Source organism: Vidua chalybeata, chromosome 1 (genome assembly GCF_026979565.1).
Source record: "Vidua chalybeata isolate OUT-0048 chromosome 1, bVidCha1 merged haplotype, whole genome shotgun sequence".
Taxonomy (NCBI): domain Eukaryota; kingdom Metazoa; phylum Chordata; class Aves; order Passeriformes; family Viduidae; genus Vidua; species Vidua chalybeata.
The window spans coordinates 43,253,451-43,272,904 of NC_071530.1; the positions used below are offsets into that span (position 1 = coordinate 43,253,451).

Genomic DNA, 19,454 nt, shown 5'->3' on the forward strand with positions numbered 1-19,454 from the left:
GATGTCTCTGAAGTATTCAGATGTAGAGATTTTGTCAAACATCAAAAAAAAGGGAAGGCAAAACATATGGCTTTGGAGAAATATGAGACCATTTCTGCACAGGGGAGGAGGGGTATATTCATCACTGTGAAATGGAGACAGGTGACAGAGTGAAGAATAGGAAAAGACAAAAGAACTGTTCCAACTGCAGGAAGAACATCTGCTTGCTCTCCCAGCTAGCCTACAGCTCAGTTATTTGTCTTGTGAAACAAATTTTCCAACTGAGAAGACAGGCAGATACAGGCCCTCATGTTCAGGGGAAATCCTCCATAAACATTTTTTCTCTACTCAAGAGAAGCAGTCAGGCTCAAGAAATAAAATCCCTTGTCTCCCAGCAAAGAGAGTGCTCTGCAACACAACACTGGAGTGCAATAAGCTCATATTTGGGTCTGAAAGCAAGGCAAAAGCACTGCCCAATCTTGATAGGTTGCTGTCAGACAAAATGGTTTAAAACACAGTTGTCTCCACACTTAAAGCATTTCTACAGAGAAATCATGCTGTCTGTATTTCTTACATAAACTGCAATATATCAAATAGAAAGAAAAAATAGGAGACAGGATTTGCATTCCTCCCTTTGACACTGAAGTACACTGGAGAGGTGCAGTAGCTTTCCCCTGAACATCCAAGGTGAACATCCTTAATTTTAGCATCCTCCAACATAAATATTTTTTCAATGTGGATATTTAAACAAGGCCTGACCTATATGAAGCCATATACTATGCACATAATTTCTCTTCTTAGGAAAAGGATTATTTAAGCCTGAAAAAAGAAAATTCCGTGGTATTTTTATGGAAGAAGTTCATAGTAAATAAGGACCAAAGTGGCATAGAACATAACTTGAAGAGAGAAAAGAATATTTCAGGTTCCCTTTGCTAAGTGTAAAATGCAATTATGAATGTTCATCTACTTTGCAAAGCATTTTGAGATGTATGGATAACAATTCTCAGTAACTACCTAAAGCTCATCAAAATACTCTATGTGCAAGTCACTAACATTATTGGCTTATGTGGATAAAACAGCAAAGGATGGAACAGACTAGAAAATTTACAGAAAGTAGGAAAACAAAAGGAAAGAACAATTTTGCACTTATTAAAGTGCAAATTGATGATAATATAACAAAAGATAGGGAATAAGAGAGGAGAGAGAAGACATTTCCCAGTTCATAGGGTTAAAAAAGCCAGTAAGACTGTTTTACACAAAGCTAAGTCCTCACTTACCCACCAAGATCCAGTTCTGGATCCTTGGCAATTCCCACAGTTGAAGCTAAAGATGTAACAAGCATCATTTGAGGGAAATTCCCTATACAGGTCTTACTGTTTATCCAACTTTTATAATGAGAACAGAGTTCAGAATACAGCTCTAAGCAGGTAAGTAATAACAAGAAACAATTCTCCAATATTTTGCTTGCACTGTTGAGGCCAACCTCAATTTCCAGTCTGTTCCTACATTCCCAGTATTGATTTGGTATCTGACATTGTTTTTATTGATCCATTTTTGCTCTTAAATTAACTTTTCAGTTGAGAGGAAACTAATGCAATAGTCTCAATCTGACACTAATGGTAAACATTGTGAAGTTTGGATTCGTCATTCTGAAAGTCACTTAGCATTTCCTCCAAATGCCTGACAGCTCTGGGCTGTGCAAGCTCTTTTCCTATCAAACAACACAGAGAATCTGAAACAGAAAGCAACCTGGTTTTAAACTATCTACTGTTAATTTAAGTAATGTTGAAAATGTTGGCAATGGACTCCCAAGACTATACTGTGCTGGTGTTTCTTTTATATGCCTAAATTTAAACCACTGTGTGGAGAATTTCTGAGCAAACTCCATTCAGCTATTCTTCAATGAGAATCAGTGAACTAATGCTGACACTTGGAAGGTCCCAATCCTCTTGTGCCTGTGATGAGTAGACACAGATCCCTCTATGGGAGATGTTACTCTGCACTGAAGGATACTGTCTTTCCAAACACCCTTACTCCTTCTCTTACAAAACCTTCAGAAGAGAAAGAAAAGCAAACAATGCAACCACTTCTGCCATACACCAGCAAAGGGAAGTGGAGGTGACTAAATGAAGGCAACCATTGTAGAAGCAAAATTTGGACAGTATGTGGCAAAAGCTATTCAGAGAAAGGACAGAAGGTGTCAGGAGAGTTTCACGTACCCCAAGGCAAGACAAATAGCAGATAGCAAATGCTTTCTCTGGGACAGTGCTAGCGCACCAGGACACTGGGTAGGCCTGTGAGGAAAGGACTAGAGAGCTTGAATTGCTTATTGTATGTTTGTGGCATAGCTTGTGCTGGCAGTAACATGTTCTCTTGCCTCCCCTGCACTTCTCTCTTCTTCCTTCCTGTTCAGCTGCTGCAATGAGTTGCACAGTTTATGAATGACAAAGGAGGCACTGCAGTCTAATGGATGGGGCAAAACCCCCAGTCGATAGCAGGCAGCATTATATCCTGCACTGTCTCTTTCTGATGCCTCAAGATAAACAAACCTCTTTTATGTGAACTGAATCTCCTCCCACATGAAGGGCTGCTTTATTCCTGCCATCCCTCTAGGCAAGAGGACAGGATAATTTTATGAATTTTTTTTTTCTCTTTCTGTCCCAGAAATACATCCACCAAGAGAGAAGAGCTGCCTTTAATCACTATCAGAGGTTTTCTCTGGAAACTTGCCCCCAGAGAATGAAGTGGAAATTAAAGCATTTCTTGTTTCCCCTCCTAAGCCTCCAGGCTCCCCTGCTCTCCTGAGGCTGTACCAATGGTTGCCTCCTCACAGGCATCTGGCAGGTGCCTGGTGTGGCTGCACCCTCTGCTGCCCTGTCTGTGGCCAGCGGCAGCTGCTGATGTTGCAGACAGTCCTGGGTGAACTGGGCTGTCTCCTGATAAAACTGGAATTGTCCACAGGTATCAATAACACCTTGGTCCATTACCAAGAGCTTAAAGTCTCATGGTGCAGAGTCATCTGAAGAGCTACTAGATGGAAAAGCCCTCCCTAATAATACCTTGAACTTGTGGAAATGTCAGTGGAGATTAGAAGTACAACAGAGTTTCTTTCTCCTCTCTCCTTTTGTGTGTGTGCAAATACACACGTGTCCATTTTTTATGTAATAGAGGAACAGATTTTTCCCTTATGTAACTCCTTGCTGCATGGGGATCCAGGTGATTTCTCTGACTTTTTTCCCTCTGGCTTTATTGCCTTGATTAAAAAACCCAAAAAAGTGATTTTTGTTCTCATCAGTAGAGGATTTCTCCTTTCAACTATGATAAGCTTTAATAGCATTTTCATTTATGTAATCTCAACCTTCTTCTTGTCCTGTTTAAATATGCTTGATAGATTAATATTAGAACACCTGAGAAACTGCCACTGTACACACATATTAAAAACATATATGTATTCTTGGAAGAAATCCTAAGACACAATAAACTCAGAGTATTTATTAGTATTTCACTTAAAAAGATAAGGATAGAGTTATTCTTACTGTGTTTTTTTTTTTTTTTGTGTCAAGATTATGGTGAAAGAGTAAATAATAAAGTTTGGAATGGTGGAAAGTGTTAATAGAAGATCATGAAACCACAGAATTGCACGTTGGAAAAGACTTCTAAGATCATTGAGTCCAACTGTTAAGCCAACACCACCAATTTCACCATTAAACCATAGTTCATACAAGGGCTGCTTAAGATGTGCACTTGAACAAGAGGATGTCTTTGTGCCATTTCTTATTGGTGGTCAGTATGAAAGCAGGCTAGGTGACAGAACATAACAGTCTATAACCATAATGTAATTTTTATGGAACAGAAACACGTAAAGTTATTATCCTGAGGTTGTTCATGATCAGAAAGTCTTCTTAAAACAGAAGGCCAGCAAGTTTTCTCAGAATTCAGTCCTCTTGGCCATGGAGAACACCTAAAACTCTGAAGGAGTCATAATTCAAAATTTGTAAATCTCACCCAAGACATACCGCATTTAGAAAAGAAATTCATAAACAACTTATGCCACTTCTGATCAAAACAAGTGATCTCATTCAGGTAAGAAATTTTCTCTTCACAGAGTACTGGTTCAACGACTCAGAAGACACCAGTGCTAGATTCACAACATTTATCTAAATGATGCCTGGTCTCAGACACACATTTCTGAGAAATCTCACAGCCAAGGCAAGCCAGTAAGCTCATCTGAGGCTGTCATTCAAAACTGGGGATAATCAGTACACAGCCTAGGGATGGAACAGTCTTAGAAGCGCCACTGGCTCCTGTAAATAAGCAGTTGACACATATGCATTTTGTCCATCTCAAGCAGTTCTGCAGAAGCTGATAGATTGGCTACAAGAAAAAAATATCTTTACTTTTAGAGGGGGAGGTTGAAGATTGGGTCAGAATGCTCTGTGCTTTCTGAAGGATGAATTATGTACAATTAAAAGGCAACTTCAACATCATTGTCAGCCCCTCCAGAGAGGAGGTGAGCTGGTGAAATGGTGAGAAGCACTAGCAGCTCACAGATACCACACAGTCCATCCTGCTCACCAGCACGAACTGTGGTACTCCCACTCTCACTGCTTAATGCATCTGTGACAACTTGTGCTGCTGATTCCAGCCAATACAGACATTGCTGATGGGCAGAGATGGAGATCTGTGCCACTGGTGTAGTCTCCTTTAAAACCACACAGATTTGCAGCTGAAACTTAATCAGAGTTCCTGGATCCCCTATCAATGATGAATGTTCCTTCCAGTTCTCTCCAGTTTCCTGGGAAAGTGAAAAACCCTGGCCGACAATCGCTTGATTATCTTTTGACAGAACTATAGCAATGTACTGTAGCTGGCTGTAAAGTCTACTGCACAAAAGAAAATATAACCAGAACAAGAAGCTTCACTGCATCTCTTTAGCAACTCAAATAGGGATGCCAGACCTGAGCCCTACTCTTTATTCTGGCTTCTACAGAAACTGAGATGAAGTTCCAGGCTTTGGCCCTCATCTTTGACACTCGACACTTACTGTTGTGATGTAATGTGAAAGAATGTTAACACCAGGGGCTGGAGGATGTAGTTTTATTCCTCTGACTGAAAGGAGTACTACATGGAAAACAATATTTTCTGGTCTGAGGCTATGAAAGGGTCTCTTCTAGGAACAAAGTTTAACCTACTCATCTCCCCACCCACATATAATTACATTTCTCTGATATGGCCTTCCTTATCAGAAATAGCTAGCAACACATCTACTTGAAGGCAAAACACCTTCCTTCTCTATAATTTTCTCAAGGTGCACTGTAGCCTCTTTATTGAAAGTAATCACACCACTGTGCTTTTTCTTTAGGGAGGCTAAAACTAAGGAAAAGAACTGACAACTGCTAATCACATTACTTAATGTTGCACAAAGGATGTTGACATAAACTATGCACTAAGATGTTTTTATGGGGTCCACAGATAATGCAATATTGCCTTTAGCAGCAATAGTTCTTTCTACAGAATAGAGAAAAATGAGATATGATGAGGGAGGGAGGGAGAGAGTGAAAGGGAAATTGCACTCTGGCTCCAGCCAAGTGACGTGGCTTCCCACACAACTGACCTCTCCTGTACAACCTGTGATCACAGTGCTGTGAGTACATAAGTACATCATAAGTACATCATCTCCACCATAAGTACATAAGTACATCATCTCCAGGACCTGCTCAAACTCCTACTGCTTGTTCTTGTCTGTTGTGCTATTAGTGCTCACCAAACCCTGATTTCATCAGGGGCAAAAGCCATCTAGCCTGTGCATTTATATTTTTGGACCACTATTTATCAGCCACTTAAATGACTAACACTTATTATCTTATTCACTCAATCTTGTTTTCTTCTAGAATAGGCTACAAAACAAGGATTAGAAAAGAGGAGAAAGGAAACTGATTCCCACCTTGGTGGTAACTGTATCCCATGACAATTAGTTATACCAACAACAGGGTTTTGCAGATGCAAGCCCACAGAATAACTTCACAGCCACAACAGAATGAGAAGGACAAGGAAGAAAAAAAGGCACAATTCCTAGGGTGGAGGAAGATTGCAGGTAAAAGGTTAAGGTGAAAGACAACCTGCAGAATGGCAAATGGTAGGCCCATAGCAAGAGTAAGATTCAGGCACTAAAATATAGGGCAAAATTAAAACATTTTGGGACAGCACTCTGATGATACTGCAGTGACAACCTAGAACAAGAACTGACAAATGGCTGCATTAACTTCTCCTGCCTCTGAAAGGGTAATCATTCTTTTTGCTAGCTGAGGATGAAAAAAAGCATACTATTTCTACATCATAAAAAAGAATCCATCTTTTATCCTGCAGAGCCATTCCTGGCATTTGGACTACAAGGCTCTTGTTTTGGCCAACAAGCTGTCTCCTGGGAAGGACCATGATGTGGTTTTAAGACATTTACTTTGAAAATACACACCCTTTACCACTCTCACGCAGTCCCTTCCTGAGACACAGGTATTTGTATACAAATTTGGAGTGTTGTCACATCACTGGCCTTGTTACTCATTCTGGGATTTGTTTACCTCCTTATTTCCAAAGTTTTGATTCTCTGACTTGATTTGAGAGAGAAAACAGGGTTTCACTTACACTCACGTTGTGTTCAGGAGTTATTTATAATGAACTAATATATGACCGATACTTATCAGCAGTATTTTACACATGTGAGCAGTGTTGCCAAACTTTAGTGTATTCTAAGAACTTCAACAGAAAATATCTAGAAAAGCCATAAATGTTTCTTGACCTATGACATAGAGACTGCTTACCATTTATCAAACACCTTCTGATTCTGTGTTAGATTTTTACTAACACATTATATATATAAAGCCCAGATAAAGCTTATTAGGCATTTGTGTTTGGGGTTGAGATTGCAACAGCAGTGGAACAATGAATACAAATTATCTGCAGGATCAACGTTTTTAACTCCCCCTCAGAGAATTTATCAAAACTAACACATTTAGAAGTAAGTAATAATAGAAAATGACAATTTCTGGAATTAGATATGCCAAATCACTTATAGTATTAAGTAATTACTATCAACTGCAATTTGAAAAGATCAGGATGACATAAAGAAGTGAAATTATTGATAAGCTAACAATTTCATTTTCCCTGAGGGCTGTAAATCATGAAATACATAGAAAACCAATCAGGTTCGTCATGATGGGTTCTAGTTAAAGCTGGCAGCAATGAATGCAGCACATGAGAAATGGAGAAAGACGAGAATGACCCTCACCCAATAAAGGCCTTTAGGTGAGCAGGGAAATGCTTTGAGTAGCCAGAATGGGGATCTGCTTTGCAGCACAGCACCTCATGGAAACCATGTGCTTGGACTCAAAGGAAATAAATCTTAGCAGAAAGAAAAGCCTGTGGAATGGGAACTAGGAAAAAACCTTAAGTATTTCAGGCATGAACGTACAGGAACAAATGATCTTTTACATTTTCAGATTACTGTGTCCAGGTAACAGTAAAACCTGTGGGAGAGATCAATACAACTAAGTTCTGGGAAATGATGAGGCAACGCCACCTGCTTTATGACAGGATTGTCTGGGGAACACTGCTCTACAAAGATTACATATTGAGATTGCTCAGGTTTTCCACTTACCTGTCTTCCTTCCATAGCACCTCGCATTTCCTTGAAAGTCGAACTAAATTCTCCAATGAAGTCATGCTTTCCATTGGAATCCCAGTCCCAAACTATACACTAGGGAGACAAAGGGGAAAAGAACAAACCAGCACATTTTTCTTCAGACAGAAAAGAGATTTTATGGAAAAACACTTCAGGAGAAATGATGATGTACACTGGGTGGAGTGTTTTATCTAAAACAAAATCACAGGACTTATTAAAACCCTGTTTTTGTTCTGATCAAAATGAAATGGCAAGTGGAATCTCAGCACAGCTTGCTGCTGATAGTTCTGTGTTATGGAGTTTGCCTAATGAAGCATGTATTTCAGAAGGAAAGGATTTCTTGTCTGCATCATTTTGCTAGGTGTGAAAATACAGGATTATGTGTATTTGCATATTCCATGGTTAAATGGTGTCCCAACTTACCTTGTTGATGTACTTTACAAATACAAATTAATATTCAAAACCCTGTTTGCCTTGGGCAAACATTACTTTTCTCATTTTTACAGTCAGTGAAGGTGAGACAATAGTTACAGACATCATTTTTTGAAATGGCTTTGAGATTATAGACATTAGTGTTTGCTGCCCATATTTTGGCTGTTTCCCAGTGTTGCTCAACAGTGACTACACAAACCAAACCTCACTGGTAGCCTTGCCTAAATTCATGCATAAAGATGAATATCTCAATGAGTTTAGCTTTGAGAATTTTATTTTACGGATTTTGCTAAATACAATTCAGCTAGCCAAGAAAGAAGCTCATAGCAATAACAACACGCTTTGCTAAATTGTAGTTTAAAACTGCTCCAAGGACAACAAAGGGACCCCCAGCTGTAAAGAACAAAATCCCAAATTCAGCCTTATGTTCTTTCTAGATAAAGGTCACATACACTGACTGAATCAAGAGGCCTTTACTGAAAATGTCCTGCTAAAAATTACCTTTTAGAGTTTTTTTAAAAGCAGAAATGTGTCAAAGCCATCTGCCCTGTCACATGAGGAGCGCACTGTTATATCACTATCAGGTGAGATACCCTGTTACCCTCAGAACTATTGTTCTGAGGGTAACAACAGTGGGTTTTCTCCGCCTTCTTTGTCTCAGTGAGGCTCAGTACTTTTGACCCAGAACTGGTGGACAGACAACTCAAGAGGAGGAGCAAGGTTTGCTCCTCAAAGACTCCTAAAGCCAATTGAAGTTTGCTTGGTCCAAAGGTGCAGTGAGTTCATTCAAACTGAAATCATTGGACGGCCACTGGATTTTGAGTTTTAAATAATTCCAAAGAAGCACTTTATTAAAACTGTCCACCAGTTATGCTTTCTAACCAGCCCGAAAAATCCAGTCAAAGCTGGTAGGTGGACATTCCCTTTTGAGGGTGCAGGGAAGAGGGGAAGACTCTAGAAAGCTTGAGATTTGGACCATCCTATCACTTCCTATTTTACCTGCCTTTCCTTTTTTTTTTTTTAATGTGTTTGTTTATAGGCTAAATTTCATAAAAGAACAATCAAATGAAAGTGGGTTTCTGATTCTGACAGTGGTAATAGTGCCTGGAAAAAAAACTAGACACAGTATTTTCAATACTAACAGTCCTGGAGTATTCTTTTGGATTAAATCTTCCCTAAAAATTACTGTCTGTTTCTTATCAACAGAAATTTTTAGATGAGCTGGTAACAAGAAAAAAAAATCCAAGAAAAACGAATTTAATTCACAAAAAAAAATTCCTGAAACCAGTTTTGTTTCATAGAGCTTGAAAATTTAATTTTATTTTTTTCTGTGAAATTTCTTGATAATATAAAAAGCTTATTTTTTATTGAGAGTACTTTATAAATAGTCAATAAAATGGATTTCACAGGTGAAGCATGACTTAAAATTGTTTTTTCTGTAATATTTGCAAAAGCTATTTAAGATCTTAGAAGTAATACTAAATAAAAAGATTTGTCAAAATGCCATAGAAAATTGCTATGAATGTGCAAGAAGTGTAGTTTTATTAATGCTGAGAACTTTGAAAACAATGTTTTTGAAAAAGTTACTATTTCACAAAGAAAAGAGAAAAAAAAAGAACCCTTATTATGAAATTCTCCAACCAGATTTCCTTTTCAGGTTCAGTCTTTAAACTCAATTGGAGCATAAATACAAGAACAGACCCAAGGTTATCAGAGTCCTCCAGGAAAAGGTACTTTGAAAGATTTCTATTAGGGTGCCGACTCTTACAAATAGGGAAAAGCTCTGAGTGCTTATTTGTGGTTAGAACTTTGAGTGGAGACAAGCAAAGTTAGATTACATTTAAAATGTCCACTCAACAGGAATCTAACTGCTTTTTCTTTCAAGCTGGAAGTTTTCTAACTTTAGTTTTCAGAAAGCCAGATGGTACTTTAATCTTCATATTGGCTTAATGGAAAAGGCAAACAATCACAGTATTATCTCATTGCCATTTGTTCAATTACAGCTAAGGGAGAAAGGGGATTCCTGCACGTACATCCATTATGACTTCTTTTTTTTTTTCCCCAAGTCTCACATCTGGCCATAGAAATGAATTGTTACTGTCTGAAAAACATGTTGTACACAGTAATGATCCTGCATTTCAAATGTATGTGAAAAGCACTTCTGAAATACAGAAATATTGTGGTCCAGACATTTTGATAAAAACCCACCCAGACAGATCAAATAAGCAGGGCAGGATCTTTGCAAATAATCCATAATCCATAATCACGTAAAGACCACAGATGATAACCAAAGCATTATTTCCCTGTGAAATACTTTAAAGGGCTTTTTGGTCTCTCTTAAAATCAAATCCTCCACAATGTAAATCATATTTTATCTTTAGGCAAACTTTAATGTGTTCTTTGGGTCTCTACTCCTAGAGGTCGCTTAACTAGATGATTAACAGTATACCTACACTCAATTAAAAGTCTTATTAATTTAAGGAGGCTTTCCATACACTAAATTTGAATGATGGTAAATCAATGTTCAGATAACTGGTGAAATAATTCAGTCTCCTACCTACAGCTTACAAGCTCAAATACAGGGAATAAAAACCTCTGGTAATGCTGCATGGTGATGGAATAGCACTGACCAGAATGATGAAGAACATCTTTCCAGTCAGTGCTATTCCATCACCCTGCATGATCCTATCTTCCTGCTCAAAATACCCACTGAGTGCAGGGAGAGGGAGCACTATGCTATCCTTACTAGTGCTAACCAGTAGACTCAGTTAAAACGACATCAAAGGATCACTTCTGGGTATCCACATCTTCATTCCTTCAACTTTTCTTGTAAATAGTGCAAAATGAAAAATTTCTTTTCAGGCTGAAATTGAACCTTTCACTGGAGAAAGGTCCATTTTAAAAAGAAAAAGATATCTCAGGTGAATTCTGATGGAAATTTTCCCTGGTTTAATTTCAAAAATTTCACCAAGATTAGATTTTGCCAATACTCTCACTACAAAGGACATTCAAGAAAGATTGCATTGGCACTGGAGCTACAAACAGCTCAGGCTTCTCTGGCTGATTTTCCAGAAGACACTTCCCAGAAGATGACAGCTAGATTAATCTTGCTACCTCTGCATGAACAAGAACCCACTTGCATGATTTCTGATTTTATTGAGACTTTTCCCAAGTCTTAATATTAGAGCCAACAAAATTCCAGTACATTTGTCATAAAATAATTCTTCCCATAGTCATCATCCTAGCTGGCTTTAACTACAAGAACTAAGTAAGAGAAAAGACTGGCTACAGTAAGCATGTGTTTGTGTGTCTGCAGATACTGAGGTTATTTTCCCTATACAGCTTCTGAGAAATGCTTAAAGTGATTTGTCCCCATTAGATTTTCACAATGAGAGTACTACTATATACAGCACCTTTGGGTATGGGTAATGGAGAAATGTGGAACTTAACAGTGCAATTTATGAACAAGCCCAAAACATGCTCTGAAGGTTAGTTTCTAAAAGACTGGCAGTGAGTTTCCTGACTAAATCCTATCAGGAGGCAGCTGACAGCCAGACCATGGAAATGTACTTCTTGAAAATAATCTATTCAATGTCTGGCTATTCTATTCAGCTAGCCAGACACTGCAGATTATAGCATGCACAAATCCAGTAAAAAACCTGAAAATTCCTGGTCTTGTCTGCCTGAGTTTCTCCAGCTCTGTGTGTGTATGTTCAAAATCCAATTACAAAATGTTAGTGTGGCTCGTGCTGGTACTACCTTGTTACTTAGTTGGAGAGGAAGAGTGTTAGCCCTCCTGACAACCTAAGAGCTTACTTAACTTAAACACTTGAATAACTTGTGACCAAAAGATACTGGCTTGAGTGGGAGGGAAAACCAAATCCTTGGCCCATTCTCCAGCTGCTCCATGCCAGCAGAAGTGCCAGACAGACAGAATGAGAGCAGACTCAAGCAGTCACAGTCAAGTCTCTTGAATAGGAGGCTCCCTACCCTGATCTGGCTCTGACCCAGGTGAGAATCTAGTTCAATTGTTGCATCAAAAAGGAGACTTTTCTCTGTGTTTTTACTTCAGTATGTGTCCCCTGACACTCAATAAGGGGTGGAAGGGATACCTTTCAAGAAAAAGAACTCTCTTTGTTCATTAATTGCCTGATGTGCCTAGAGAGATGTTAGGGTAACAGTACACAACAAAGTGGCTAAAATTCTGAACAGAAACTGTCTTGGATGGCTCTTCCTTGCATTTCTGTGAAACAAGATATGTTGTGGCTGGGCAAGAAGGAGAATGCTCACTATTGGATTTGAATGGAAAAAATTGCAGCCCAGTCACTCATAAAATTTTTACCAATTAACTCGAAACTAAAATAACACCACAGTAATTTTTATAGGTTGAGTTTATATGACACTGTGTTTCAAAGAAACGAGGTCTTAAGACAACATCAGTGACCTGCTCTACTTCTTGTAGCCCTCCGAACTGCAGGAGGTATCTGGTGGCAAAAGGCTACAAGCAAATGCTTCTTTGGTTCATCCTCTAGTATCAGTGAGAACTTAAAAAAAACAACCCTAACCAAACTAGCAAAAACCCCAACACACACACAAAACCCCTGCAAAAAACACCCAAACCACCACCCCACACCCCCCTCCTCCCTTCAAATCCCCCACCAGACAGAGAAGGTGAAAAAAAATCTCTGAAAAAAATTTACTTGATTATCAAAATTATCTTTCTGGAACAGTCTGTCTCTCATCAGGGTTATTACTACTTGATAATGAAGCAAATATCCTACTGTACCTCCCTACATTATGCATGCCTGACTTGGAATATTTCAAAAAGTGTCTTTTTTGTAGGGAGACCTTTATCCACTACTTACCCATTCTCGCCACTTGGGTATCAGAAAAACTACGTAAAACCTTCAGCATAAAAGAAAACACTTCAAGTTATCCTGTTTGTCTAGCTGTGATGTTGCAAAGCCAAATTCTATATTATAAACATCACAATACAGAAATTTGTTTTTTTCTGATGTATATGAAACACTCCACTCTTTTTTTCATCCAAGTTGGTCATCACAGTTTGATCTTTTCAGCAGTTGTGCTTCTCCAGAAAGTGAAAATAAACTTTTAAAGTCTCATTTCCAATTTCCTCTGAAGTTGGCCTCCAGTGAGAATAGAGCGAAGCAGCTGAAATGAACCAATGTTTCTCTCACTGGCTGAAGTAAAGCCTGCTTCAGAGCACTGCAGATGAAATATTTTAATTTTTTCTTCTCAGAGAGATTAGCTCAATTCTTCAAACTAAAGTACTCAAAACTCCCTGAACTAATGGAGGAAAAAGAGTTAACACATTATGCTGTTAAAATATGTGCCGTTTCTGTTAAGCTGAAGTAGAAGCAACTTTCAAAGTCATCTTCTTGACTACAGAACCACTTTTTTTTTTTGAAAATCACATCTTCTATTCTTCTGAACCAGAATGGACTCACACCAGTTCAGTCCACCAGCACAGCTGAGTTTGCTCCTTAAACATTAGGTGAAATACTGGCTCCATTGCAGGCAATGAGACTTTTCCAACAAGTGCCAAGATTTCATTAATACCTTTGTGCCTCCTGTGCATAGATGGTGGTAAAAGTTTATAGTGTTTATAGTATTTATAGCGTTCTACTGGACTCAGGTCCTTTGCCTGTTGAAGGACACTTGAGACACAAACTAATTGATAGCTTCTTTTTGGTTAATGGCAAGAAATTCTGCATTGCCTTTGACATGCTGCAGTTATTATAGCAGCCTAGACAGACCCAAAACACAAAGAAAATAATCTGCCTGTGTATATAAACACATGGGAAATTTGATTTTAAAATTATTTGCCTGGAGAGAAGAGTGAAGGGAAGGAGAATTCTTATTTTTCTACAAAACAAGGCAGCTACTCTGACTCAAAATCAAAGTGAGTGAGTCATTTTTGTTGACAGCAGTGATATGACACCTGCCTGAGTCTACTTCAGTTCTTGAAAAGTAAAAACAGAGACCATGTACAGAGCCACTTTCACTGAACCAGTCTCTCCACACCAGCACTAGAGGTTTAAGTACTTCAGCAATGGCTCAGCAATGACGGGAATCTTCACAGTTGGACGTTGCCCTTGTTTGACAGCTCACAGCACGGAAGAATCTTCAGGGTCATTTCAAAACCAATTACTTAAAACCTCAGCTTGTTGATTACCCTTATTTGTATTACAAGGGTGCCTAGGAGCCTCAAACACAGATCTTTCAGTGACTAATGAAGCCCACAGATATTTCTCTGAAACAGAGAAATATGCTACAATAAGTTAAATTATATGAGGGAGAACTTGTAACTGGATTTTCAACGACTCTCTAGGTTTTTCATGGTGAAAACATAAATAAGCTTCTACTTAAGTCACAGCTGGTTTATGCAACAACATCCTCAGTATATTTACAAGCAATCATACAGAAAATAAACAGGTTCAGCATGGACACAAATGCATGTACATTTCCATTTCTGCAGATGAGACCTAACATACAGATCTCTGTAGTTGTATTACATTTTCTTTATATTAAAGAATTCCATGTTAATAACAGTTTTTTTGGGTATGTCCATCCAAAACCACCCCCAGCAAATTAATATGTAACACAGAAATTGGGCAAGTTTTTTAGTATCCTGCTTCTGGTCATGAAGACTTAGTTGTCCAACAACTAAGAGAGCAGGCTGAAGCATTTTTAAAGTAAGTATAAAATGGTGACTTTCCATGTCAATCAACCAGATTTAAGTTTTTGAGACAGTCTTTGGCCTTGTAGTCCACAACATAATGTGCAACATTTTTTTCAATTATGATAAACAAATCGCAAATGTAGCAAGAGCAAAAACTTCTACAAATACCCTCCTGAGGCTCCTGTTGTGAGATTATCAATATACCTCCTATAGTTTTCTCCATGAATATCCCTTCTTTTAGTTTGCAATCTGTTCTATCCTTATGCAAAATAATATTTCTAAACTTTTGTGAGAGATGATAAACTAGTGTACTGACCCAGCAGTGCCTCCTCCCATTAGATGTATCAGAGATTTCTGCTCGTCGAAGTACTAACAATTCCCTACATAGCAAAAAAGGGGCATTACTCATTGGCAGACCTCTCTGTGTTACCTTTTGGAGAAGCTGAAAGCACAGCAGTGAAATTCACCATAATTCATGTCTGCATATCTAAAAGCTCTCAGACAGAACAAAATTCTTGTCCAGTTCCCACTATCTATTTTCAGTTCCTAAAAAAAGCTCATTAGCTTCATCTTGCCCTCTGAAAAGCAGCAGATAAAAATCAGCCACTGCCTTGTATGTCAAGCAGGAAAGGAAGATGATGATACTTGGCAGAAAGAGTACAAAATGCTCTTCCACACCAGAGCAGCATCAACCTGTCCCCAAACACCAATTGTAATAATAATGAGTGTTTACAGAAAGTAACTGATTACACTGTTTGTTCTGTTGTCAGTCAGTGGGGCAGTTAATGACACATCTCTTGGATATCATTCCCAAAGATTGACCTGGCAAAAAGGTTTAATGGCCCTGAACTAGCCACACTGTTCAGTGGATGATAACACAGTGGAGGTAGGTCTTCCCAACTATGAGTAAGTTCTAAAATGAAGACCAGTAGAGATTTCAAACATAGCAAGTTTTTAGTAGAAAGTGGACAAGAAATCTATTGAGAAACATGAAGCAATTCTAAATGTTTATTAAAATAATATTCTAAACCATGTTTCCTATGGAAAATCAAGAGACATAGGTAGAGACAGAGCACAGGCCATTATAACAGAAATGGCTAAAGAAACCTGAGGGGGTCAATGTTAAAAGTTAAATCTAAGCTTCATTTAAGGGTAAAGGTCTGAGAATAAAGATCACAGTTCCTTATCTCATAGTCACACATTTGATTTTTTAAATCCTTGTGAAACTACTAATGAATACTTTGCACTTATTTTAGCAGTCATCTCTAAGTGTAAAGGGCCTCATTTCTGGGGTGGCTTTTTCATTTGTTTGGTTTATTTACTTTTTGTTTTTCTCATGTTCTGAGCTTCAGTTAGTGCTTTCACACAGATGCACTGATGCTTCAAGGTGAGGCCTCCATATAACACCTCACAATTAATGCACAGAACACACAATTAGAAACAAAACCACCAGACTTTTTCAGCACTGTTTTAGTTTTCTGTCCGGAATGTTATTTCCTATGCTGTGTTCAGTGTCGAATTCATCTCCTGTATGGACACCGAAAGCATCTCCATGAAGAATCTAAATCCCTGCAATGCCGCAAGCATGCAAGGCAATGTATTTTTAAAGATTTCCAGTAAAGAGTTAAATTAAGATCATGACATGGTGTCTGGATCTTCCAAAAAACATCATGTATCAGCTAAAGAGCAGATATTTTTCTGTTTCTTGGAAGCTCGTGAACCTGCCAAAACTATGAAATGGCAACACTTGACAAATATAATAATTTTTAGGTAACTGCTCACTTTTTTGTGTGATTTTTGTACTCATTTAATAACCTGGTTTCTAATTTTTGTTCTTGTACTGAGTAGAAAATATCACTTTAACAGAGTACATTAGAATACCTATTTAAATCGATGCAGACTTCCTTTCCTGTTTGTATTCCCCTTGCATCCATTCAGGTGTTTAATAAGTGTTCTCCATAATTATGAGTTCTTAGTAGCTGCTGTATACTTTTCAGGTTTATCTCTTTCTGTAACAATGGACATGACACTTGGTATAAACAAACAAGTTGTATGGTGGGGTGGGAACATGAGTGTGAGCATCCTGGGAAAGCTGGCACAGGAGCAGGGAGTTCTTGCGTTTGCCTATCAGATTTGTTTCCAACACCTCAGGAAGAAACAGGCTGAAAACCCCAAGTGCTCAGCATCCTGGTTACCCTACATGACTGGCAAACGTGAGGGTGTGGCCATGTATGAATACAGCAGTCTCTTCTGTAAGAATATTTTATAAGGGTAGAGGCATGGAAGGAAAGGAGAAAAACAGTGGCAGAAAATTTGCTGTGGAAAATAGAACCACTGAGGTTTCCACATGGATGAAGTGATCTAGAAATCAGATGAAAGCTTAAGCCTAATGAGCTAATTGAATGCTTTGCTGTAGCATCTAGGGAGGTCAGATTCTTCCCCTACGAAGAAGATGAGGCACTGTGAAATATACATATATATTATTATGTAACATATAATTCTACATTAATGAAAGAATATATAATTAATTTATCAAATATGGTATATATATTTAGAATATATATAATGTTATACATATATTTATACATATAAATGTATATAGACATAAAGCATATATATTCTATAATACACATTATGGAATATATATATGTATTCCCAATCAACAATTAAAATAGTATTTTAATCTTGCCTTGTATAAGTCCTTCTCTGATTTTTATCAAGGAAACACGATGTTGTTTAAACACTGACTCATAAAGAAATTCAGCTACATACATTGGAACTAAAAGAAGGAATCTGACAGCTTTCTGTGAGTGTAACAGTATTACTAAGACACAAATAGTCTGCTGCACACAGAGTGCTCCAGAAGGTAGTTGCCTTAAATCACTATTGTGATTTTCTTTTGCCAAATATACAAAGCAAAGCATGCGCAGTGTTTAATTTGATTGATTTTGTCTCCCTTCCTCTTCTGAACTGTCTAAAAACAGACAACAATTTTGTGAAATTATATCTTTATTTTGAAGAGTTTCTGTGCTTATTCTGTTTGTCACTCAAGAGTAATATGTTGTGACTTAAGTGAAGATTTGAAGTTTGGTACTAAAAAACCTCAACAAATTTCTGATATAATCACAACACAGCAAACTGAAGAGCCCAAAATGCCCAGAATCAGTGATGAGAAGTCCAACATTAAGATTTTCAGGAAGGAAATACTCATTCAAATTCTGTTTCTTGGCATGTTTTCCAGTGACAATAAGAAGTGATGGTGTTTAATATCAGGTTTATTTTGGGGATTTCTCTTTTTCCATTGAATTATCAGATTTCTAACAGATATTTGGCAGTTTTGAAAATAAACATATATCCAGCCAACTTTATTTCTTCAAAATAAGCAAACAAAGAAAGTGACACATGGCTATCATCAGTGGCATTTGAATGAGGTAGCAGAGATATACCTTCATCCTAGCCCAAATAGACAGGATTTTGGCAAAAGATATTAGTGAAGACAGACACTGACTTTATTTGGGTGAATCCTTTGGTTAGAGGGTGGGCTCTTCAGTTCAGGGAAAACCCTCTACGTACATGATGGGTTTGAAGTTTGCTGCAAACATTTTCTGCTGCAACTCTAAGTGCTGCTGCTGCTGCATCTGTGATGTGCCAGAATACTTTTTTTCAAAGGACAAGAGAGCTGACCCTGTTTCCTGGCCTGATTCCAGCACAAGCAATTAAAATTTCTGCCGTCTCAACAACCCCTGCAGTTCAGGCTGGCACAGAGTTATTTGCTGCTTCCTGCCCCGAGGTGTTGCCGAGCATTTATGCCAGCTAGTGAGGAGGTGCCAGAGTCAATTCCGGAATCGGCTGCCCAGCAGCAGCGTGTGAAGCCTTGCTCACGTGCAAGAATTTGCAATTACTGTGTTGAAAGCACCTAACATCATCACTGCTTCTCGTTCCACCATCAAATCTCAGCAGCTGAAGAAAATCCAGCTCCTTTTTGTTATTGAAAATGACTAAGTATTGAAGAGCAACTTAAAAAGCATATACTTCCATGGCATGACAGCATAGAAGGATAAAATGAAAACATTTGTACATATCCACCCATATTAAGTTTCCTCCTCTGCATTTAAAATCTGTTCTCGGGGTGTCCAGAAGCAATGAGAATAAATGAAAGAAAATGTCTGATTCCATGAGAAATTCCTGTAAAGATAAACCCCATACATTTCAGTATGATTGCTTCAAGTTACAACTACCCACTAACACACCCCAGACTGAAGAACACAAAAAAATAGTAGGGTTACCATACTCGACTACTTTATAGCATATAAACCTAGCAAACAGTTTTGGAAAAAAGCAGCAATGCCTGTTTCCTGGGTTTAGCAGGGGGCTCCTGTATTTTCAGAATGCCAAGAAATGCAGCATTTTGGAAAAACAAGAACTTCCATAAGGAGTGGAGCTGGCACTCTAAACCCAGACTTTGAATAGCTGATCTCTGTGTTTGTAAGCCAAATAAGTGGTAGGAAGTAGCAGTGCTCAGCTATGTAAGGATCTTCTCTGAATATGCAATCAGGATTGCATAATTTACAAAATTATACCAAAAATAACAGAAGGTGAATAAAAAGAGATCTGGTTAAAACTGAGCTGGCAATTCATTCATTAATGTTAACATTATGTCAG

General features: G+C 38.2%; 1 protein-coding gene across 4 annotated transcripts in view; it reads right to left on the reverse strand.

Annotated features, from left to right (window-relative positions):
- CPNE4 (copine 4) overlaps positions 1 to 19,454 on the reverse strand; it is a 225,567-nt gene that overhangs the window by 46,622 nt on the left and 159,491 nt on the right. For 3 of the 4 annotated variants that reach the window (XM_053958980.1, XM_053958977.1, XM_053958990.1), the window contains one exon: positions 7,634 to 7,732. The exons of the other annotated variant lie outside the window; for it this stretch is intronic. In XM_053958980.1, the coding sequence (XP_053814955.1) occupies positions 7,634 to 7,732 (99 nt within the window). The remainder of the gene's footprint in view (positions 1 to 7,633; positions 7,733 to 19,454) is intronic. 4 annotated transcript variants of the gene reach the window in all.